This window comes from Oryctolagus cuniculus, chromosome 1 (assembly GCF_051225735.1).
Source record: "Oryctolagus cuniculus isolate XC-2025 breed Fujian yellow rabbit chromosome 1, ASM5122573v1, whole genome shotgun sequence".
Classification (NCBI taxonomy): Eukaryota; Metazoa; Chordata; class Mammalia; order Lagomorpha; family Leporidae; genus Oryctolagus; species Oryctolagus cuniculus.
The window spans coordinates 184771775-184797214 of record NC_142867.1 but is presented as its reverse complement, the minus strand read 5'-3'; the positions used below and the strand labels follow the sequence as shown (position 1 = coordinate 184797214).

Genomic DNA, 25440 nt, shown 5'->3' with positions numbered 1-25440 from the left:
TGAGCTAAGCCACCACCTGCAATGCTAGTCACCCATATCAGAGTGCTTGTTCTAGTCCCAGCTGATCTGCCTCTGATCCAGCTCTCCGCTATTGTTCCTGGTAATAGGATAATCAAAGAGTAGTATCCATAGAAATGCATTTCATGTACTCAAGAATGTAGAGGAAAAGATGAAGATTATGAAGGAAATGAAAGATATCACAAAGAATGAAATTCAAGGCCGGCATTGTGATGCAGTGGGTTAAGCTGCCACCAGCAGTGCCAGCATCCCATATGGGCACTGGATCAAGTTCTGGCTGCTCCACTTCCAATCCAGCTCCCTGCTAATGCATCTGGGAAAGCAGCCAAAAATGACCCAAGTGCTTGGGTCACTCATGTGGAAGACTCAGATGAAGCTTCTGGCATTGGCCTGGCCCAGCTCTGGCCATTTGGGAAGTAAACAAGCTGATGGAAGAGTCTCTCTCTCTCTCTCTCTCTCTCTCTCTCTCTTTCTCTGTCTCTCTCTCTCCCCCTTAACTCTACCTTTCAAATAAATAAAATAAATCTTTAAAAAAACAAATTCAACTTTTAGCGATAAAAAATATAATACAAAGAGTCTTCAGAAAGTTCATGGAGATGCACATTGTCATTTTATTCCAAATCCATCAGTCTTTGTTGGAAGAACCCTTATGTCTGAAGTGATAAATAAACTAGATAGGATTAATAGTACAGACGATATTATAGAAGAAATATTAAAAAATTTGAAGACATAGCAATTATCAAAATGAAATAGAAAAAGACTAAAATATAAATGAGCAGAGGATAATGACATTGTCTGACAACGCTGAATGGTCAAACATATCTATAGTTATGATCCCAGATGAGATGGGGGTAGTGGACAGAGATAGAAAAATTCTGAAAAAGTATCAGGCAATGTGACACAACAGGTTAGACTGCCTCTTGGAACATGTGTGGCCCATATCAGAGAGCTGGTTCAAATACCAGCTACTCTACCTCTGATCCAGCTCTTTGCGAATGTGCTTGGGAAGCAGCAGATGATAGCTGGAATACTTGAGTCCATCACTCATATGGGAGACCCAGATGGAGTTCCTATCTCCTGACTTCGGTGTGCCCCTACCTTGCTATTGTGGTAATTTGGAGGAATTAACCAAGGGATGGAAATTCATTCATTTCTCTCTCTCTCTCTCTCTCTCTCTCTCTCTCTTTCTCTCCCTTTCTCTATCATTCTGCTTTTCAAATAAATATATAAGTAAATAAATGGTTTTCTTAAATATTGAAAAACACCTGCACCTTTTCAAATTTGATGAAAATGATAAAGTCACAGATTCAAGAAGCTCAAAAAATTCCTAATAAGCTCCAAGATCAAAACCATGCCAGAGCACATCATAATCAAAAGGCTGAAAAATAATGAGAAAGAAAAATCATAAAAGCTGTCAGAGAGAGCCGGCGCCGTGGCTCAATAGGCTAATCCTCCACCTTGCGGCGCCGGCACACCGGGTTCTAGTCCCGGTTGGGGCGCCGGATTCTGTCCCGGTTGCCCCTCTTCCAGGCCAGCTCTCTGCTATGGCCAGGGAGTGCAGTGGAGGATGGCCCAGGTGCTTGGGCCCTGCACCCCATGGGAGACCAGGAAAAGCACCTGGCTCCTGGCTCCTGCCAGGATCAGCACGGTGCGCCGGCTGCAGCGGCGGCCATTGGAGGGTGAACCAGCGGCAAAGGAAGACCTTTCTCTCTCTGTCTCTCTCTCTCACTGTCCACTCTGCCTGTCAAAAAAAAAAAAAAAAAAAAAAAAGCTGTCAGAGAAAAATAAGACATTATGTACAAAGTAACAACATTTAAAACAGCAGCAAGTTTTTTTCAGAAATCATGCCAGCCAAAAAACAGCAAGGCAGCATCTTTACAGAACTGAAAGACACAGTTCAACTTAGAATTCTATGCCCAGAAAAAAATACATTAAAAGCAAGCAAAATACTTTTCTATTAAAAAAGAAAGTCAAGGAAGTCCATTGTCAGGGGACCCATGATACAAAAAATGCTAAAGGAAATTATTTAATAGGAAAGATAATGATACCAAAGATATACCAAAATAAATGAAAAGCACAAGAAATGGCAACTATATGATTAAGTATGTGATAATGTTAATATGTTAAACCAGTAAATGCATGAGCAAAGATGTTCTCATAAAAGCTCTTTATAATGTAATTGGCTGCTTATGATAAATATAATAGCAATGTACATGGTGTTTAAAACAAAAACTTATGAAAATTACTGCACAAAGGACAGAGAGTGGAAATAGAAGTATATAATGTAATATCCTTACACTCTACTTTAAGTGATATGTAATATTTTGAAAGTAATATGTTAAATAAAGATGTAGATTGTCAACCCTAAAGGAACTACTATAAAAACAAAAAATAAGGCGAAGAGGTATAGTTAATAAGCCAGTCATGAAGATAAAGTGACTAATAATTTTTAAAAAGCCCTTTCAACTTCCCTCCCCTAAAAAAAAAAAAAAAACAAAAGAAAAACATGAAGGAAAAGGAAAAAGGAAAGGAGAGAACATATGGACAACTGGAAAACAAATAGCAGAATGGTATCCCTGTTATACTGATAGTCACATTAATTGTGAATGACCTAAGCTAAGCACTGCAATTAAAAACAAAGATTGTTGTTAGAGAGCAGGTCATCTAAACTCCCATCCAGGCTGTTGAACCACAAGCAACCAAGCCTGTGTGGAAGCCCCAAATTTAAAATGAGTGATGTTGAGAAAGCAAGATTTTCGTTCAGAAATGCACCCAGTGCCACACTGTGGAAAAGGAAGGCAAGCACAAGACTGGACCAAATCTTCATGGTCTGTTTAAGTAGAATACAGGTCAGGCCAATAGATTCTCTTACACAGATGCCAGTAAGAACAAAGACATCACCTGGGAAAGGACACTCTGATGGAGTATTTGGAGAATCCCCAAAAATACATCCCTGGAGCCAAAATGATCTTCACTGGTATTAAGAAGAATGAAAGGGCAAACTTGATAACCTATCTAAAAAAGCTACTAATGAGTAATAGTTGGCCACTGCGTTATTTATTATAAAACAGGAACGTCTCATAACTTTTTATGTGCACCATAATTTAATTCTATATATACCAGAATTCATATCATGAATGGCTAACAGAATATTTTTGTTCCACAGTCTAAGATTGCCTTGTGTGATTAAATAAATAGGATTGAGTTTATTGAAATTTTGGTAGTAATTCCAGTTCAGTAACTGCCCTCCCTATTTTCCCCTTCTAAGAAATGATTGGACTTAACTAATAATGTTCAACTTTTTGCAAAAATTGTGAATGCCATCCAAAAACCTATTGGGAGATTGGATTTCTATTTAAATACTGGGAAATTCACTTCACTGTCTCAGAACCGAGCAAGACTTCCTTGTGTTCTTTATCTGCTAAAGGCAAGAGCTGGGATCCGTAGAAATGTCTACTTCCTATTTCTGATCTTAGCTGTGTCAATCATTTTAGTATGGTTTATGTATATTAAGTAAAGGATATTTAACACTTCTCACATTTTATAGATAATCTTTAAGGTCAGGTGTTTTGAAAGTCAGCATGACCAGTAGAGTAACAAGTTAGACTTCACTTTTGAATTCTTAACTACCTTAGACTAAGTTATAATTCAGGATTGTCTATTAACAGCTATTTGGAAACACATAAAATTGAGAAACTACTGTATATTTGTGTTTATTATATGGTGCTTTTGCCAACTCATTAGAAGGACAAGGTAGAGGAGATATACCATCAGTACAAAATTTCTAAATTATGTTATCATAAGACTTTAGAAAATTAAAAACAAAATCACAATCATGAAAAAATCCAGATTGTAAGTTTAGATTAAAATGTAAGGTCTAATTATATGCTGATGCAAGAAAAATCACTTTAATATAGAAATATGTATAAGTTAAAAATAAAAGAATGTAAAAAATACTGTGTAAACACTAATCAAAAGGAATCATGAGGATTTCTTAAAGTTGATTTCATAATAAAGAATATTATGACGAACAAGATCATTTTTAAGTCATAATCAAGTTTCAATAAACTTAAACTACATTTTTTTAAAAGTTCACTTAATTATTTTTTATTTATTTGAAAGATCAGCAGAAAGAGAGAGAGAGATTGATCTTCCGCCTGCTGGTTCACTCCACAAATACCAACAACAGCTGAAATCAGGATTTAGGAACTCCATTTGGGTCTCTCTCTCATGTAAATAAAAGAGACTACAGAACTTGAATGTTTACCTGCTGCCTCACAGAGTATACCTAACAGGAATCTGGATTAAAAGTGGAGGCAGAACTTGATCCCTGGCATTCTATTATGGGATGCAGGCATTCCAAGTGGCAACTTAACCTATTGTAATGCAATGCCCACCCGCTTAAACTATGTTCTTTAACCTTGATAGGTTCCAATTAGAAATCAATAACAAAAATGTACCTGGAAAATCTCCTAGTATTTGGAAATTAAACAACAAAACTTTAAGTTATTATTATTAGTTGAATGTAAATTATGTGAAAGCTTTGATTATAAATCAGAGCTCATTTTCATACAATAGAATAACTTCTAATATTCTTAATTTATCCTTATATTGTTTGGTAAAGCTCTGCATTAAAGATTTAAAGACTTGAGACAAATATTCAGACAAATTAAATAGAACATTACTGAAACAAGTGTTATTCCTCTTGTGTATTATAAATTGCCATTAAATCTCTCTTTCTCTCTCATCTCTCTCTCTCTGAGTATGTGTGTGTGTGTGTGTGACTCTTTCTCTCTCAGAGAGAGGGAAAAGAACTCATAACTTATTAAGAGCAGACTGATTAAGCAATACCAACATATTGCTGAGCTGGTATATAATAAGACAATACATGTTTACAAAGTGTATGTTTTCAACATTTAGGGATTCTCTCCAACAACTACCTGCAGAGAAATTAAGATACGATTTCAATGTCCTGAATTACTTTATGGGAAAGAAAGAGAGAAATTCAAAAACATTTTTGGAGTTGCTTCTACAATAAAGATTATTCAGATATAAGGAGATCATATCCTTCCGGAAGAAAAGCATCTCATTTATTATTAGAAGATCCATAAGAAGATAAAAATGTCCAATATTTAATTTATGTCTTCAGATTCTATTTGTAAAAATGTTTTACTATAACTATGAATTCCTAAGAACAATGTATCAACTGGATGTGAACTAGTATGCATTAGTCATTTATCATATTTCAAGCATCATATTGCTTTTTATGTAGAATGATTTATTTGCTACTCCTCAAAAGTGTTTTATGAGTTTGGTTTTAGAGATTTAAAGCTGAGGCAAAGAGATTTAGTAAATAATTTGCTCAAAGTCATACAACGAGTAATTGGTAGAGACAGGAATCCAATCCAGTTCTCTAGGACTTCAATATTCAAATTCTGTAATTTGAATGATAAAATATAACAGATTTTTTCTTTTCTCTATTTCTTTCTTAATCATTTAGCTTCTCTTGCAGCCATCTGGAAAGAATAGAGCCTTTTGGACACTGGATCCTTTGATAAAGTACTGGTTGCTCTAAGTGGCTCAAAAATGTGAATGAAGTATTCAGACATTTGTCAGCCAGACACCATGGTCTCAAGTAGATGAATACCATGTGTAGATATTAAGCAACCAGTAACTCTAATGGAATTATTTTTAACAAGTGAAAAGTTTTGTAACTTTTCAAAGAGTATTGCTTTACAGAATAACGTCTAGTGTGAACTTTATAAAACATGAATGCTTAGCTTTTAGTCATGAGCACAAGGTTTAACACGATATAACCTACCTTTGCACAGTTAGCACTATTAGCACTAGGTATGATGTCGACTTTTTTTTTTAAAAAAAAGATCTATTTATTTATTTGAAAGTCAGAGTTACACATAGAGAGAAGGAGAGGCAGCGAGAAAGAGAGGTCTTCCATCCGTTGGTTCACTCCCCAGACGGCCGCAATGGCTGGAGCTGTGCTGATCCATAGCCAGGAGCCAGGATTTCCTCCAGGTCTCCGATGTGGTAAAGAGGCCCAAGGACTTGGGACATCCTCCACTGCCTTCCCAGGATATAGCAGAGAGATGGATGGGAAGTGGAGTAGCCAGGAATGGAACTGGCGCCCATATGGGGTGCCAGCACTGCAGGCAGCAGTTTTACCTGCTACACCACAGTGCTGGGCCCACTATATAATATTTCATTACAGCAATCTACCAATTTATATGAAGGAACTTGAAAAATTTGTGAAAAATAAAATATAGATTAATTTTGGTGCAAAAATATTTTTTTGCAATCCTCGGCTCTTTTTTTAAAAAAAACTTTTTTTTTTTTTTTTTTGACAGGCAGAGTGGACAGTGAGAGAGAGAGACAGAAGAGACAGAGAGAAAGATTCTCCTTTTTCCATTGGTTCACCCCGCAATGGCTGCTGCATTGCGGTGCACCGAGCCGATCCAAAGCCAGGAGCCAGGTGCTTCTCCTGGTCTCCCATGCGGGTGCAGGGCCCAAGCACTTGGGCCATCCTCCACTGCACTCCTGGGCCACAGCAGAGAGCTGGACTGGAAGAGGGGCAACCAGGATAGAATCTGGCGCCCCAACCGGGACTAGAATCTGGGGTGCTGGCACCTCAGGCGGAGAATTAGCCTATTGAGCCGCGGTGCCGGCCATTAAAAAACTTTTATTTAATAAATATAAATTTCCAAAGTACAGCTTATGGATTATAGTGGCTTTTCCCCTCATAACCTCCCTCCCATCCGCAACCATCCCATCTCCCACTCCTTTTCCCATCCCATTCTTCATCAAGATTCATTTTTAATTATCTTTATATACAGAAGATCAAATTGGTATATACTAAGTAAAGATTTCAACAGTTTGCACCCACGCAGATACACAAAATATAAAGTACCATTTGAGTAGTAGTTTTACTGTTAATTCGCATAGCACAACACATTAAGGACAGAGATCCTACATGGGGAGTTTAATAGAGCAAAAATCTTTTGCAATTGTATACATGAGAGGTCTTCAAAAATTTGTAGAAATGTGTATTATGAAAAAGTATGCATTGATTTAAAATTTATTGCACCAAAATAAATTTATCTTTTAATTCCACTTTCCATGAACTTTTTGAAGTACTGTCATATGTACCAACAAAAGTGTAGTCATTCTCCTGTGTTGAACCTATAGATTGTTTCAAATATTCTGCTACTGCAATACTATCATGACTATGTTCTTTCACTATTTTTTTTCTCTTTCACACTACGTCTATAGGCTAGAATCTTCCATATTAAGTTGATTGGGTAAGCATAAAACAATTAAAGATTGTTGATACATATTTTAAGATTAATTGTTCAAGTATTTGTGAAAATGTACAGTTCTACTTAAGATTTTAAAGTCAGTAATCTGTGTGGATTTTGATTTTTTCCCCGAGTGCCTGATGAGCGTTTCTATTATTCCATGAAAGACTACTGTTTTAAAATGAAACAGTTCTTCTCAATAAAAGAGTTTTAGTAAGCTTAACTAAATACTTAGAAAGTACAATGTGTTAAGTGAAACCTGGTATATAATAAATAATGATATTTATGGAAGACCATTTTGATGACTAATCTGTAATTTTCTCAAAGAAAGCATGCACTGAAACAAATTCTTTTGGTTACTTCCTCAAACAACCAACACAATGAGGAAAATGGAGGAAGTGTTCCATGAACACCATAAAAAGGAAACCTGAACAACCAATGCATAAACTTGCAGAAAGGACAACATTAAAAAACAAAACCAACAAAAGAAAACGCCTTCCAGTATAACCTGAGACACATGAAAAGCAAACACGAGAGTGAACATTACTAAATCTTCAAAGAGATAAACAGTGCATTTGAACTTCATCATGACTTACAAGTACTTCTTTGAAATTGTGTTGGTGCTGCTGGCCTCATCTACTATCTTCTCCCTAAAACTGAAACGGGTTCCCTTCCAACAAAGAAGAATGAACACAAGGAGTTTAAAACCCTGGAATAATTTACAAAAGTTGAGAATCCAGCAATGTCTACCACACAGGAATGATTTCCGGCTTCCCCTGAAGTCTGTGAATCCTCATCAGTACCAAAAGGCACAAGTACTGGCTGTAATCCATGAGACACTTCAGCAGATCTTCAGCCTCTTCAGAGAAAATATTTCCCTGGGTGGTGGGGAGAAAAATGACTTGGAGAAATTCCTGATTGAACTTCATCAAGAGCTGCAGTACCTAGAAGGATTCATGGAACTGGAAGCGAAGCAGGAAAGTGGAGCCTTGGGTAGTGAGATCCTTAGGTTACAGATTAAAACATATTTCCTGAGGATCCGTGACTACCTGGAAGCCCAGGACTACAGTATCTGTGCCTGGATCATTGTCCAGGTGGAAATCAACCGATGTCTCTTCTTTGTGTTCAGACTCACAGAAATGCTGAACAAAAAGAGCTAGATCCTTGAACAGTGTGCAGCAAGAGCTGACTACAGTCCTGAAAAGCATGGGGTACGTGGAGGAGCAAGGGACTTCTCTAGACGTAATTATTTCTCTTTATCATAAAATGATAGTACTGCCTTGGTGTTTTGTGTATATAAATTTGTGTTTCTGTATACAAAAATGCATATATTTACCTATGTTTTAAGACTTCATATTGTCTTGATTTTGTAATGCAATTTTATATTTTCTACCCTTTAAAAGTTGTTTATTAGTAAAAATAAATTAATTAATATCTCATTACTGATTTTTCAAAAGAGTGTATTTTCATAAAAGTTGGTAGGTAGATATAATTAAATAGGCCTACAATGTAATAACACTTTATTATAGAACATCCATTCCAATAATTTCTTTTTTTGCCAGCAATTAGTAGAGGCAATGAAAAATACTCAAGTAATTTGCATTGCACCATTTGAAAAATAGTATTACATACTAAATATTTATGTTACAAGGGGCACAATAGAAATGTTGCCAGATAACATGAAAATTTTGCAGAAAAATATACATAAAAGATATTCAACCTCACTCATAAAAACACAAATATAAATTAAAATTAAGAATGTGCCATTTGTAATCAGGTAAAAGTCCAAAGTTTTATGAAATAAAAGGAAACACTTTCGAACCAGCAGACAGAATCAGTCTCTCTTTCTCTCTCTATTCCTCCCCACACACACATGCACAAATAAATAAATTTAAAAATTAAAAACAAAACATTGCTATGAAGACCTTGGGGAGAGATGATTATTATAATTTATCAGTACTCTGGAAACTGAGACAGTCACTATGGAGCTAATTTTGTGGTATCCACCAAAATGACATGTGCATTATAGCCTTTGATTCATCAATTCTAAGCTTGAGAATGCAATCTATAAAAATACTTGCACATCTATGTGAAATGACTTATCTACTATATTACTCAATGTGGCATTACTTATAGTGTCAGGAGACAGGAAACCACTTGAATCTTCTTGTTGGAGACAGTTAATGTAGCAGGGTAGGGAAGCTTTCTTGTGTCAAGGGACATTTCGGTATTTATAAAATCATTCATGGGCCTCACAAAATTATCTATTTAAAAGCTAACCTGCTGGGGCCAGCACTGTAATATAGCAGGTAAAGCTGCTGCCTGCAGTTCTGGCATCCCATCTGGGCACTGGTTGGAGTCCCAGTTTGGAGTCCCAGTTACTCCATTTCTGATCCAGCTCTATGCTATGGCCTGGGAAAACTGTGAAAGTTGGCCCAAGTGCTTGAGCCCCTATGCCCATGTAGGAGACGTGGAAGAAGCTCCTGGCTCCTGGCTTTGGATCCCCTCAGCTCTGGCCATCGTGGCCATTTGGGGAGTGAACCAGAGGATGGAAGACCTCTTTCTGCCTCTGTGTCTCTATAACTCTGCCTTTTAAATAAATAAATCTTTAAAAAAAAGTCAACTGATCAATCTCTTAAAAAATTAAAAAGCCTGCTATAGATTTATTGAATTTCAAGTCCCACCTGTGGTTGCCATTGCAGGGCCAGACCAAATTATTTTATGGGCTGTACATTCCCCACTTCTCAAAAGGAGCACAATTCAGGTAAAGAAGAGTAATAGGGTAGAATTACTCTTAGGTGTTTAATTAATGCTATAACTAGTACTCAAATAGTATTTTACACTTTGTGTTTCTGTGTGGGAGCAAAATGTGGAAATCTTTACTTAACATATGCTAAATTGATCTTCTGTATATAAAGATAATTGAAAATTAATCATGATGTGAAGGGGAAAGGTAGAGGGAGTAGGAGAGGGGAGCGTTGTGGGTGGGAGGGAAGATACGGGGGGGAGGAGGCTATTGTGGTCCATAAGCTGTACTTTGGAAATTTATGCTCATTAAATAAAAAAATAAAAATAAAAAATAAAAAAGAAGAGTAATAGGGGTCTTTCTGTACTAAAAAGATGAAAAAAATAGGCAATATCAGAACAGTGGAAATAAAATGCTATATTTGGGATAAATCCATGAAATAAAGTTAATATGTGTACTCTCTGTGCATGAATAAATAAAGATATGAGAAAGAGATTACAATGATTATATTGGAGGGAAGGAGGGTAGACTGAGGGAGGACAGGGTGGGAGAGTTTTTGGGGAGTCTTTTTATATTTTAATTTTGAATTGTGAGTTTTACAAATAGAAATGAATTAATATGTGTCTAATGAGTTAGAATTATCAGAAACATGCATGAGAGAGCCTTTCTGAGGAAGGGGAGTGTTAGCTCAAGGTTCTATGAAACAAGACCGTGCCATTTTGCCCTTTGTTGAGACGGCTGGAAGGAGAAGGGCTGAAGAGAAGCCTATCCAAGGCACAGAGATGATCGTCCTGGAAGATGCTGGAGTTGCCAGGAGCTCTCAGAAATTATCATTGAACAAAAGCAGGGGGAGTGACTGATGCTGAGAGAGACTTGATGACTTTCCCTTTCTGGCCCAGTGTAAACAACACATCCTTGGCCCCAAGCTCCAATGCTAGTTCTACTACTTTGTGTCACGTTCTTTCTCAGATTCATTGCATAATTTGAAATAAGTTATTACTGAATGTTAAAGCTTTCTGAGCAAAAAAACCAACACATTACAACATTCCAATTCAGTTTAATTAGAGTATGTGATCGTGCTAATGATTAGCTGATACTTCCAGACTTTTTTGAAATTTTATTTAAGGTATACAAATTTCATGTATTTTATATATACAGATTCAGGATCATAATGATACTTCCCAGCCTACCCTCCCTCCTGCCTGTTCTTTCACCCTTCTTCATCCTAAATTTGATTTGCAAGGGAGAAGTAGGATCCCAAAAGAGAGCAAAACCACCAGCAACAAATGGAAGGGGCCAGGAAGTAAGGCCAGCAGTCAGGACTTTACATTAAAGCCCAGGGTTTGACTTGTTTACCTTCAAGTTCACTCAGAGGTAACAAATTGGAGAAAGGACAAATATTTACCACACTTGAGTAGCCAATACAGGTCACTTTGCTTCTCATGATCTATAGAATCTGGTTGTTTCTTCTTTTCTTGAAAACAAGGAAGTTTTCAGAACCAAACCCTTTATTCATTATTCAAGTCTCAAATAACCTTACAAGGTACTTTCTATTATTATCCTCTTTTCTCAGGTGAGAACACGACTTTGAAGTTGAAGTAACATGCTCAAACTAACAGCAAACCACAGAGCTAGCAAATGCCAGAGCACAAATTCCATCCCGATTTGACCTGACTCAAAAACCTGCACTGTGTTCTTGATGTTCTAGAAATTGCTAACCTGAACAGCATTGTGCAATATAATTGCAAAACAATTATATCTCTGATGTAATAATTTGCCCCTGGCTTTCTTTACTCACCTTTACAATGTTCTCTGCATTCTTGAACTGAAGAAAGAACATTTCTCCTCTTCTACATGTTTCTTTCTTAAGAACTGAGAACAGAATGGAGGAGATGTCAAGTGGAAACTTACAGCAACTAACACTCATATTTAGAAGCCAAAACCAATGCTTTACAAGCTAATGCTTTACAAGCTAATTCTTTCTCAGCCATTTAGCTTCATTAAGTTGATACCCTGTTTGTGTAACTATTTCAATGCACAAAAATAAGAATTGCTTGCTTTGGGGCCAGTGTTATGGTGCAGCAGGTTAAGCAGCCACAGGTGTGTGTTTGAGACCCAGCTGCTCTGCTTTTCATCCAGCTCCCTGCTAAGGTGCTTGAGAAAGCAGTTGAAGATCATCCAAGTCCTCAGTCCCCTGCCAACCAATTGGAAGGACCAGATGGAGTTCCTGGCTCCTTGCTTTGTGGCCATTTGAGGAGTGAATTCCTAGATGGAAGATTTCTCTCTTTCTCTGTCTCTGTCACTCTGCCTTTCAAATAAATAAATTTTTTAAAAAAGAATTGCTTTCTTTTAAATGCATATGTCCTTTCAAATCTTTAAAACCAGAGTTTTAAACTTGGAGAAATAGTTTGGAAGCATGTGGATGGGTTTTGCATACAGGTAAGTTCAATTGTACTCATAGGCTGGGTCCCCTGAGTTATCCTTGTTCATCCACATGTATTGAGCTGAACAGATTACTAAGTAAAAAAACAGGTTCCAAAATAGAAAGCATGGGACTAGGGTTGTGGCACAGCAGGGTAAACTGCAGCTTACACTCCCAGCATTCCATATCCAAGTGCCATTTTGAGTATTCGATGCTTCCCTTCCAATCCAACTTTCTGCTAATACATCTGGAGTTCAGGCAATTTGAAGATGGCCCAAGAACTCAGAATCCTGCCACTAATGTGACCAGATGTATCCCTAGCTTCTGTGGCCCAGCCTTGCTTTTGCAGCCAATTGTAGAATGAAATGGCAGACAAAAGATTTCTCTCTCTCTCTCTCCCTTTTGAATAAATATATACAAAAATATTTTTAAAAAGTAACAAACATAACTTCATATTTTCTACAAAATATGCATGAAAAATGTTCGAAAAGAAATACAATAAAATGTTCACAATAGTATTTTCTGAGGAATGGCATTTCCATTCTCATACTTTTTTTTGGATTAAATATTTCCCCTATTTTAGAACAAGGAAAAAGTAAAATTATTTACTTTTGAAATTCAGAAAAAGAACAAATATGATACCTTGTAGAAACCTTGTAGAGATTTGTCTGAGAATGCTGATCACCTACTGTAAATTAAGCCCTGCCTCCAACATACATCAGAATCACTTGTAGATTTTGTAAACACAGATTGCAGGGACCTACCCACAATATTTGTGATCTAATAGGTCTGTGGTGGGGCCTGAGAATTTGCATTTCTAATAATTCACAGATGCTGCTGATGCTGCTGGTCTTGTGACTTTACATGGTAAGCCACAGCTCTAGTTTCTTGGTAAAACAGATAAAGGTATAGTTTCCTTGCGCTTACTATTTTCATATTTTCGGTGTCTTCTGGAGAGAACTGAGCACCCTAGAGAGGAGAGAGTTGATGAGGACAATTTTTGTTTCCTATCACTGCCTTTTCTCAACCAATCAGTCATTTCCTTCTCAAAGGATTTATGAGGAGAAACTATGAAACCTCAGGTGCACCTCATGACAATAGTTGCCTTTTAAATAAAATATTCTAAACTGAAAATGTTTTTCCTTTAAGTTTCTGACCCTCATACCTTGTAGTTAAGTGAAGTCAAAACCACAAATATAGCAGTAGTTGATTGGACCAAAAAGGTGCTGTGGGCACAAAGAAAACCAGTCTCTGAGATACAAGGGATGGCAAGGTGAAAGTTGGCAAACAGCCAGGAGTCTTTTCTACTGAGATGGATAAATGGTAATTGAAGAGATTGGGGGACCATCTGTGGAACTGCCTTTAGCTGCAGTAAGTCACTTAGCTAAGTTTTCTTCCTCTTCTTGGGTCTGCCTATATCTAAGGAATGATCATGTGGCAATTCAAAGGCTCAGACCTCTTTCTCTAGCTCTGAAGGATCATCCCAACTTCAGAGGCCCCCTGAGACTGGCTAATCCCTCTGTGTGGCTGCACTGCTCAGCTTTTCCTCTGCTCAATCCTCCTGCGTTTGTTGATCCCATAGTAGTCAGCAGGTCTTTAGCCTGTCAGCACAGAGGATATTGTGTTATTTGGAAGGAGACTTGGATGGAGAAATTTCTCACTGGGTCTTCATATTATAAATTAGTTCTTCATTTTATAGAATACCATGCAGCTGTTAAATTCAACTATCCACTCATATCCAATTTTTTCTCAGTATGCTGAGTGAAAAAGAAAGTTATAAAATAATGATTACTTTAATGAAGACTGATGTTCTTATTATTCCTGAGAGGATTAGATGGGTAGAAATGAGATCTTTAAACTGCCTCTTAATTCATGCAAGCTAGATATCTCTTTTTCTATTCTTCCTATGTCACGTCTTAAAAGATTTATTTATTTGAGAGGTAGAGTTACAGACAGAGAAGGTGAGACAGAGAAAGTTCTTCCATCTCCTGGTTCACTCTCCAAATAGCCAAAATGGCAGAAGCTGGGCCAATCTGATGCCACGAGCTTCTTCCGGATCTCCCATACAAGTACAGGGGCCCAAGCACTGGAGCCATCTTCTGCTTTCCCAGGCCATAAGAAAAAGCTGAATCAGAAGAGGAGCCGCCAGGACACAAAGCAGTGTCCATATGGGATGCCAGCACTGCAGGCAGATGCTTAGCCTACTATATCACAGCACTGGCCCCACTATGTCAATTTTTTGAAGCAAAGAGAATTTATCTTAGCTCAGTCTTTACCGCAGTTAGTACAGTACTGGAATGATCCATGCCTTTGTATCACCAGGTGACCATGTGGAGGAACCATTTCACAGAACTCTATGAAAAGATATCGATATAACTCAAAATTTTAGATACAATTATATTTTTCTATTACTACATAAATACGAAAATTTTAATGTTACTCATTTAATGAATAAAAGCATTGTTAGTGCACTATAAATAAGTAAAGTTATTCTTCGAAGCTTAGATATTCTTTACTATCCTGTTTTTCATAGTAGTTTATGGATCTATAAAGCATATACTGACTTTTTTCTCTAGCATTGTTTTAGATTTTGGAGCAGTGCCTATGCACATCATGATATTTCCTTATTTTCACATTAGATAAAATATTTCCTCTAAATTGGACTCTTTAACTCAGTATTTTGCTTCAAGTTTACCTTTAGCTGATCCAGCAATTGCTGCATACGTTAAGCCAAAATCATTTCAAGCCTTGGTATTCCAATCAGAAGTGACACTCTTGGATGAAATTAACATGAAGGAGAAGCTCCTGGAATTCACCTTATGGAAGAAAGACATTGAGAAAAAGTTTCTGGAAGGAGTGAGCAAAGGTCTCCTGCCTGCAGAGATTATGAACCTAAATCAGAGGTCTACCAAAAAGATGTTTTGGATCGTCCTGTGGAAAGTCCAAGCACATTGTGATGTTATAGGCTAACCAGGCTAGGAGACCCAGAAGATTATGAACCTATTTGATTCTGTAGCTTACTTGCATATATTTAAATATATTCATTTATTTCATGTGGCTTGGGAAGAGTAAATAAATATTACATAGCATTTGATAAAATCATCTCTCATGGTCTTGTGGAAAACCCATAATTTTGGTTTTAAGTGCAAAGATTCAATCAACATATGCATATTTGTATTTTAACTGGAGGTAATATATTTGAAATATATCAATGTGTTTTATGTGCTTTGAAATATGATTTTTCTCTAGTAGTTCTTAAATTTATTTCCCAATTTCTTTTCCCTAGGGAAGAACTTGAGTATACATAGCAAAGGGGAGAAAAACAGTAGGAAGAGAGAGAACAAAGGTAAGATGTGGAATAGCAATATCCTCACTAACTCCTCTTAGTGAAACTTTGGAGATGGGAGGGCTATGGGAATTCCAGATGAGTCCAACACTGGGGTCTTGCTCTTGGATATTCAGGGCCCTGCTTGAGATAACACCTCTAGCAGACAAAGGATAATATGCAGCTTCCATAAGGAATTGCTATGTCAGTCCCTGTGGGCTATGAGTGAGATGGGTACACACAAGAACCTGTCCATTTTCTTTGATATTTGATGTCCAAGTTTGCCACAGATGTAAAAGTTAGAAAGGAGGGTCACATATAGGAAATTTATTCAAGCTAAAGGAGGATATATATGACTTCTGCCCACATTTTATTAATAAAATTGAGTCATGTGGCTCCAACTCACTGCAAGAGAAGCAGTCTTGCTGTATGTCCTTTTGAAAGGAGCCAAACCAATGTATTTTATAATAATTTCATCCAGCTCAAAGTTAAAAATCTTTAGGTCTCCTGGAGTTCTTTTCATGCTGCTGGATGTGATGCTGTGTAATCTGAAGACAGGATGATCACAACAACAAAGCTTCCATTTAAAGTAAGTTTGAATGGGAAACAGTAATTTTTTTATCCTACTGCCAGACACTGTGAAAGGTAGGGGATTTCCATGGATGCTGTTTTTGCTCTCTAGGATGAACTTTCTTTTTCTTCTCCCCTTCATTTGATAACTGACATTTATTTGATACTGGTTATGATCTTTGGCCAATTTAAGAAAGGCTTTGGAGGTGGGTGTTTGGCATAGTAGTTAAAACACAGCTTGGGATTCCTATGTTTAAGTCCTGGCTCCACTTCTGCTTTTAGCTGCCTGCTACACTAGTCTCAAAATGAAGTTTGCTGGCTTTGTAATTTCTCACTTGTCCTGTCAAAAATTATTCTTAATGTTTGAAATTTCTCATTTTTTCACTTATCCAAGAGACTTCAGTGAATAATCTTTATTTATTTTATAATAATTGAACAGAGTTTTGAGCATCAGTATTTTAAAGATTTTCTAGGTAATTCTAAAGTGAAGTCATGGTAGAAACAATTGCCCTAGGAGAATATATAAAGCAACTGTGAAACAACTTATTCCTGTTTTAATTATCAGCCTTCTCAGGGATCTGCTCCTCATAAGGGTGTTTTGTGGTCACCCAGAAGAGAATATCAACCCCTAACCAAAAACAGTGTGAGTGACCAGTGATGCCCAAATACTCCAGAGAAACAAAGCAAAGGCACATCAACAGAATTGACACATGTATTTTATTTATTTATTTATTTATTTACATGCATTTCATAAATAAAACATTAGAAGCATACTAATTTTTCCCACCAGACCTGCCCTCCCACCCACTTTTCCACCCCTCCTCCTCATCCCTCTCTGGTTCCCTGTCCTGTTTTTCGCTAAGATCTATTTTCATTTAACTTTACATACAGAGTTCAATGCTTACTATGAGAAAGAAGAAGAAAAAGGAAGGAAGGAAGGAAGGAAGGAAGGAAGGAAAGAAGGAAGGAAGGAAGGAAGGAAGGAAGGAAGGAAGGAAGGAAGGAAGGAAATGGAAGGAAGGAAGGAAAAGGAAGGAAGGAAGGAAGGAAGGAAGGAAGGAAGGAAGGGAGGAAGGAAGGAAGGAAATAACAACAACAAACAAAAAACTGTTCCTCAACAGTCTAGACAAGGGCTGTTTGAAGTTATTGCATCTCAAAGGTTATTTGGCTTACAGTTTAAAAACTTGCCATGGGACCCCAAATTACCTTAAGATGGCTGGTAAAAATAGCAGCTTAGGTGTTATAGATAGCTTAGGTGTTATAGGTGTTATTGATAGGGTTAAGTACTGAAGTGACCATATAGTTAGGATCAAGTGTTAAAGTAATCATATAAATAGGACTAAGTGTTTGGTAATAATAACAGAATTAAAAAGGAGTGAATGCTCCAATGTGGGAAGCAGTCCATAGAGCAGACTCATAGAATGACAATTACTTTAAGTAGAACTCTGACCTCAGAATCAGCCCTTAAATTATACCCTTAGAAGTAAATCTGTAGGAATGTATGCAGAACTATATTTCTTTGCACTTACAAACTTCATACATTTCACAATTAAAACTTTAGGATCTTGGTAATTCTTCCCATCATGCTTGCCCTCCCACCCCTTTTCCTCTTCCCTTTCTTATTCTCACTCTTACTTTTTACCAAGATCTATTTTCAATCAATTTTATACATATATGGTTAACTCTATATTAAGTAAAGAGTTCAATGATTAGAATGAAAGAAAGAAGATAAGAAAAATATGATAAAGGAAAAGAAAAGAAAAAGAAAAAGCTGTTCCTCAACAGTCAAGAGAACAGCAGTTCAAACTCATTACTTCTCAAAGTGTCAATTTCATTTCTACAGGTTACCTTTTAGGTGCTCTATTAGTTATCACAGGTCAGGAAGAACATATAGAATTTGTCCCTGGGAATGGCTTATTTCACTAAGTATGATGTTTTCCAGTTACATCCATTTTGTTCCAAATGACTGGATTTCTTTTTCTTTTTCTTTTCTTTTTTTCTTTTCTTTTTCTTTTTGCTGTGTGGTATTCCAAGGTGTAAATGTCCTATAATTTCTTTATCTAGTCTTCAGTTGATAAACATTTGGGTTGATTCCATGTATTTGATATTGTGAATTGAACTACAATAACCATGGAGGTACAGATAGCTCTTTCATTTGCTAATTTCATTTCCTCTGCATAGATTCTCAGGAGTGGGATGCCTGGGTCATATGGTAGGCCTATATTCAGATTTTTGAGGTACCTCCATACTGCCTTCCATAGTGGCTTTACCAATTTACATTCCCACCAACAGTCAATTAGGTTACCCTTTTCTCCACATCATTGTCTGCATTAGTTGTTTGTTGATTTCTGTATTAAAGCCATTCTAACTGGGGTGAGGTGAAACCTCATTGTGGCTTTGATCTGCATTTCTGTGACAGCTAGAGATTCTGAACATTTTTTCATGTGTCTGTTGGCCATTTGGATTTCACTTTTGAAAAATGTCTTTTAGATTCTTTGCCCATTTCTTAATTGGATTGTTTGTTTTTTTTGTTGTTGAGTTTCTTGATCTCTTTAAATATTCTGGTTATTATTCCTTTATCAATTGTATATTTGCAAATATTTTCTCCCATTCTGTAAGTTGCCTCTTCACTTTACTGTTTCTTTTGTGGTACAGAAGTTTTTCAATTTGATGTAATCCCATTTGTTGATTTTGGTTTTTATTGCCTTTCCTCTGGGGTATTTTCCAAGAACTCTTTGTCTATGCCGATGTCTTGTAGGGTTTCCCCAATGTTCTTTAATAATTTCATGGTATCATGTCATAGATTAAGGTCTTCAGTCCGTGTTGAGTGGATGTTAGGGAAAGATGTAAGGTAGGGGTCTCGCTTCATGTTTCTGTATGTGGCGATCTAGTTGTCCTAGCACCATTTGTTGAAGAGACTGTCATTGCTCCAGGGATTGATTTTAACTTTTTTGTCAAAAATAAGTTGGTTGTAGATGTTCAGATTGATTTTTGGTGTTCCATTAGTCTATTCATCTGTTTTTGTACCAGTACCAGGCTGTTGGATTATAGCTGCCTAATGTAGCAGGTCTTGAAATTTGGTATTCTGATGCCTCTGGCTTTGTTTTTGTTGTACAAGATTTCTTTGGCTATTCAATGTCTCTTGGGTTTCTATATGAATTTCAGCATCATTTTTTCTATATATGAGAACAGTATATCCGGTATTTTGATTGGTATTGGCATTAAATCTGTAAATTGCATTTGGCAGTTTGAACATTTTGATGATATTGATTCTTCCAATCCATGAACATGTAAGATTTTTCCATTTTTTGTGTCTTCTTCTATTTCTTTCTTTAATAATTCTCATCATAGAGATCTTTTGACATCTTTGGTTAAATTTATTCCAAAGCATTTAATCTTTTTCAGTAGCTATTGTGAATGGGATTGATCTTAGATGCTCTTTCTCAATTGAGGCATTGTCTGTGTATACAAAGAATATTGATTTTTGTGTGTTAATTTTATATCCTGCTACATTTCCAAACTCTTCTATGAGTTCCAATAATCTCTCAGTGGAGTTTTTAGGAACCTCTCTCTATATAGGATTATGTCACCTGCAAATAGGGATAGTTTGGTTTCCTCCCTCACAATTTGTATCACTTTCATTTATTTTTCTTTCTTTTTTTTTAATCCAATTCTGGCTTTCTTTTTTTATTTTTTTTAACTTTTATTTAATGAATATAAATTTCCAAAGTATGGCTTATGGATTACAATGGCTTCCCCCCCATATCGTCTCTCCCACCCGCATCCCTCCCCTTTCCCACTCCCTCTCCCCTTCCATTCACATCAAGATTCATTTTCGATTCTCTTTATATACAGAAGATCAGTTTAGCATACATTAAGTAAAGATTTCAACAGTTTGCTCCCACACAAACATAAAGTGAAAAATAATAGATGATTTTTAAAATGATGATGAAATCAGATCAGACCTATTGTCATGTTTAATCCCAGTGAGAGTCAAGTTGGGAATTGATAATTTCTTTTTTTTTTTTTTTTTTTTTTTTTACAGAGGATCAGTTTAGTATACATTAAGTAAAGATTTCAACAGTTTGCACCCCCATAGAAACACAAAGCGAAATATACTGTTTGAGTACTCATTATAGCATTAAGTTTCAATGTACAGCACATTAAGGACAGAGATCCTACATGAGGAGTAAGTGCACAGTGACTCCTGTTGTTGACTTTACAAATTGACACTCCTGTTTATGGCATCAGTAATCTCCCTATGCACCAGTCATGAGTTTCCAAGGCTATGGAAGCCTTTTGAGTTCACTGACTCTTATCTTGTTTAGACAAGGTCATATTCAAAGTGGAGGTTCTCTCCTCCCTTCAGAGAAAGGTACCTCCTTCTTTGAAGACCTGTTCTTTCTACTGGGATCTCACTCACAGAGATCTTTCATTTAGGGTTTTTTTTGTTGTTGTTGTTGTTTTTTGTTTTTTGTTTTTGCCAGAGTGTCTTGGCTTTCCATGCCTGAAATACTCTCATGGGCTTTTCAGCCAGATCCGAATGCCTTTAGGGCTGATTCTGAGGCCAGAGTGCTGTTTAGGACATCTGCCATTCTATGAGTCTGCTGAGTATCTCGCTTCCCATGTTGGATCACTCTCCCCTTTATTTATGCTATCAGTTAGTATTAGTAGGTACTAGACTTGTTTATGTGCTTCCTTTGACTCTTAGTCCTTTCATTATGATCAATTGTGAACAGAAATTGATCACTTGGACTGGTGAGATGGCATTGGTACATGCCACCTTGATGGGATTAAATTGGAGTCCCCTGGTATGTTTCTAACTCTACCATTTGGGGCAAGTCAGCTTGAGCATGTCCCAAATTGTACATGTCTTCCCTCTCTTATTCCTACTCTTATGTTTAACAGGGATCACATTTCAGTTAAATTTCAACACTTAAGAATAACTGTGTATTAATTACAGAATTAAACCAGTCATATTAAGTAGAACAGACAAAAAAACTACTAAGAGGGATAATGTATTAAGTTGTTCATTAACAGTCAGGGCTATGCTGATCAAGTCACCGTTTCCCATAGTGTCCATTTCACTTCAACAGGTTTCCTTTTTGGTGTTCAGTCAGTTGTCACCGATCAGGGAGAACATATGGTATTTGTCCCTTTGGGACTGGCTTATTTCACTCAGCATGATGTGTTCCAGATTCCTCCATTTTGTTGCAAATGACTGGATTTCATTGTTTCTTACTGCGGTATAGTATTCTAGAGTACATATCCCATAATTTCTTTATCCAGTCTACCGTTGATGGACATTTAGGTTGGTTCCAGGTCTTAGCTATTGTGAATTGAGCTGCAATAAACATTAGGGTGCAGACTGCTTTTTTGTTTGCCAATTTCTTGATGTAGGCTCCAATTGTTATAAACTTTCCTCTTAACACTGCTTTTGTTGTATTCCATAAGTTTTGATATGTTCTATTGTTGTCTTCATTTGTTTACAGAAAATTTTTTATTTCACTTTTGATTTCTTCTATGACCCACTGTTCATTCAGGAGCATGTGGTTCAGTCTCCATGTGTTTGCAAATGTTCTGGGGGATTCCTAAGCTGTTGATTTCCAACTTCATTCCATTGTCATCAGAGATGATACATGGTATGATTTTGATTGTTTTGAATTTGCTGACACTTGCTTTATGGCCTAGCATGTGATCAATCCTAGAGAAAGTTTCATGCACTGGTGAGAAGAAGGTATATTCTGCAGCTGTAGGATGGAAAGTTCTTTAGATATCTGTTAGGTCCATTTGGTCTATAGTGTCAATTTACTCCGTTGTTTCCTCACAGATTTTCTGTCTCGTTAATCTGTCTATTGTTAAGTGGGATAATGAAGTCCCTCATTACTATTGTATTGGAGTCTATGTCTCCCTTTAAATCCATTTGTTTTAAATAGTCAATTGCCCTGTAATGAATACATACATGTTTATAGTAGTCCCATCTTCCTATTGAATTGATCTCTTAATCATTATATAGTTCTGCACATTTGATCTATGGAGTCTTTCCTGTGAGCATGGTTCCCTCTGTTATGAAATACTATAGGTAAACCATGAGCTTGGGGGTTGTGGAGAAGCACTCTGTAGTTGCCAGGGCCTAGCCACCCTTTCTCTCCTGTTATGCAGTTACTGTTCTCTCAGACTCAGCTCCCAGGTAGGTTTGTTTTCTCTGGTTAGGTCTATGGATCATGGGTGCGCAGAGCCCCTGCCCACTGCAGCCCCATTCATTTCTCTATGGTTGTGGGTGGGTAGGAGAATCCCATAGGCAGTGCTTCCCCAACTCTCCCATTGCTGGGCAATTGGCACAGTACAGCTTGCATGGAAGGGGAAGGAAGCCCTCGCTGTTTGGGTTGGGGGATGAGGTGACTCTCGCTATTGCTGGGCATGTGCACAGGAGGTGGGGGCAGTAGCCACCTGCCTGCATGCAGAAACAAAAAATGACATGTCTCTGCTTGTAAGTGGGGGAGGGGGCAGGGGAGAGAGGTGTGCCACCTCTTCCCCATTTATTTATTTATTTTTCCTCTTCCCACCTCTGCTGTTCCAGGGGGCTCATATTGAACTTCAAAAGCAGTTCACCAAGCTCTCCTTCCTGCTGTTATCTGCAACACCATGGGCCTGTGGATTCCCTTCTCACCTGGTCTGCTGGGGCTGGCGTCCTCCTCCCTGGGTCCAAGTATTTGTTATTTTGTTGTTGTTGTTGTTGTGTATTTGCTCTTTTGGCACAGACTTGGACCATCTTTATTGCTTTGCTGGGTTTCCTGCTGGGGATTTTCCATGGCTTTACCTTATGAGTATACTTTCTCCCCTTTTTAAATATTAATTTTGCTGCATGTTAGTTGGACTGTCCTGTCACTATTCTGCTGTCTTGGACCCCCAATACATGTATTTTTGAATGATTCACTGTAGTGCATAGCAATAAAAATAATAACTATGAATAAATAAAATGGATGATGTCACAGACATAACATTGAATGAAAGAGTTAGATATGAAAAATTAGTTAACTTTTTAAAAATTTATAAGATGCTCAGAATCTGACAAAACCAATATGTAGTGGTAAGAGGGCACAGGAGTGGCTAGATAAATGGGGTCGGCACTGTGGCATGGCAGGTTAGGTCTCTGCCTGTGATGCTGGCATCCCATAAGGGTGCCACTTGGAGTCTGAGCTGCTCCACTTCCAATCCAACTTCCTGCTAATGTGCCTGGTAAAGCAGTGTAAGATAGCCCAAATGCTTGGACTCCTGTACCCAGATGGGAGACCTAAGGAAGCTCCTGGCTTCGGATTGGTCCAGCTCTGGCCAATGCAATCAATTGAGAAGTGAACCAGTGGATGGAAAACCTCTCTCTCTCTCCTTTTCTCTCCCTCTCTACCTCTGTAACATGGACCTTTAAATAAATAAAAATGTAAAAGAAATCATGTGATGTTCATTAAGAGGGCACAAGAGAGCCTGCTTTGAACTAAAAAAATCATATCATCTGCACATTATAAATTTGGATTTTTATTTTAGTCATAATCTTTTAAATTTGTTCTTATTTCATCACAATATTAATTATTACAGAGGGAAACAGGCAATATTGCCTTTCAACTTAATTTTTAAAAAGAATATTCTTATTTATAATTTTTCTTATTTGAAAAAAACACACTTGATCTTATTCACTCATATCTGATTATTTCTCTTTAGTCTTAGAAATGATTGAATTTTTCTTTACAAATATATTATCAAAATATTTGAAAAGTCAATTTATTTTTTAACTTTCCTTTTTAAATTTTATTTAAGTTATACAAGTTTTATGTATTTAATATATACAGATTCAGGAACATAGTAATATTTCCCATCCTATGCTCCCTCCCACCCATGCTCCAACACTTTTTCCTCCTTCCTCTCCTATTACTACTCTTAATTTTTACAAATATCTGTTTTCAGCTTACTTAATACTCATAAGGTTAATCCTACATTAACAAAGAGTTCAACATATAGTATGAAGAAGAAAACACTCTTCCTCAGCAGATGAGACAGGGCTGTAAACAATCAATTTTCAACATGTTCATTTCACTCTAATACATTTTATTTTGGGTACTTTATTAATTACCTCAGATCAGGGAAAACATGTGGTGTCTGTCTTTTGGGGATTTGTCCATTTCACTAAGTATAATGCTTTTCAGTTGTGTTCATTTTGTTGAAAAAGACAGGATTTCTTATTTTTAATAGCTGAGTAGTACTCCATAGTGTATATATGCCATAATTTCTTCATCCAGTCACCAGTTGATGGACATCTGCGTTGATTCAATATCTCAACTAATTTGAATTGAGCTGCAATGGACATGAGGGTACAGAAAGCTCTTTCATATGCTTATTTCTTTTCATTTGGGTAAAAGTCAGTTTATCTCATGTTAAATACTATGAATATAAATTGTTTGAATTTCACAGTGTTTGTATAAAAAACCAATGATACTGATTGCTTTATCAGTTTGAGTAACTAGCGTAGAAACAATTTGCACAAAAATCTTCTAAGATTTAAACAGCAAGGGGCCAGCGTTGTGACGCAGTGGGTTAATGCCCTGGCCTGAAGTGCTGGCATCCCATATGGGTGGCAGTTTGAGTCCCGGCTGCTCTTCTTCCCATCCAACACTCTACTATGGCCTGGGAAGGCAGTGGAAGATGGCCCAAGTCCTTGGGCCCCTGTACCAGTGTGGGAGACGTGGAAGAAGCTCCTGGCTCCTAGCTTAGGATCAGCTCAGCTCTGGCCATTGCAGTCATTTGGGGAGTGAACCAACGGAATGGAAGACCTCTCTCTGTCTCTACCTCTCTCTGTAACTCTTTCAAATAAATAAAATAATTCTTTAAAAAAATTTAAACAGCAAATATATTTATGAGAATCTAGAATAAGTAAATAATGCAAAAATAGACTTTAAAATGTAAGTTTAAATGATGATATTAGCCTGATAGTAGTTCTAAATGGTTATTTACTATCCAATATAACCCTATTAGACCTTCCAATATAATTGTTTTTTAA

The 25440-nt window shown here is 37.0% G+C and overlaps 2 protein-coding genes across 2 annotated transcripts in view; both read left to right on the top strand.

The window, feature by feature from the left end:
• LOC149128785 (uncharacterized) overlaps positions 1 to 23324 on the top strand; it is a 198109-nt gene extending 174785 nt beyond the window's left edge. Inside the window, exons 3-5 of the mRNA XM_089306760.1 lie at positions 15783 to 15842; positions 16324 to 16410; positions 22972 to 23324. Coding sequence (XP_089162886.1) covers positions 15783 to 15804 — 22 coding nt within the window. The 3' untranslated portion in view covers positions 15805 to 15842; positions 16324 to 16410; positions 22972 to 23324. The remainder of the gene's footprint in view (positions 1 to 15782; positions 15843 to 16323; positions 16411 to 22971) is intronic.
• Positions 7898 to 8606, top strand: IFNE (interferon epsilon). The gene has a single exon (XM_070063277.2). The coding sequence runs from the start codon at positions 7916 to 7918 to the stop codon at positions 8486 to 8488; it is 573 nt and encodes a 190-aa protein (XP_069919378.1). The 5' UTR covers positions 7898 to 7915; the 3' UTR covers positions 8489 to 8606.
• Positions 23325 to 25440: the final 2116 nt, after the last annotated feature.

Bases quoted from the DNA above. Each gene is read 5' to 3' on its own strand.
- IFNE (XM_070063277.2), top strand. From the start codon at position 7,916: ATGACTTACAAGTACTTCTTTGAAATTGTGTTGGTGCTGCTGGCCTCA.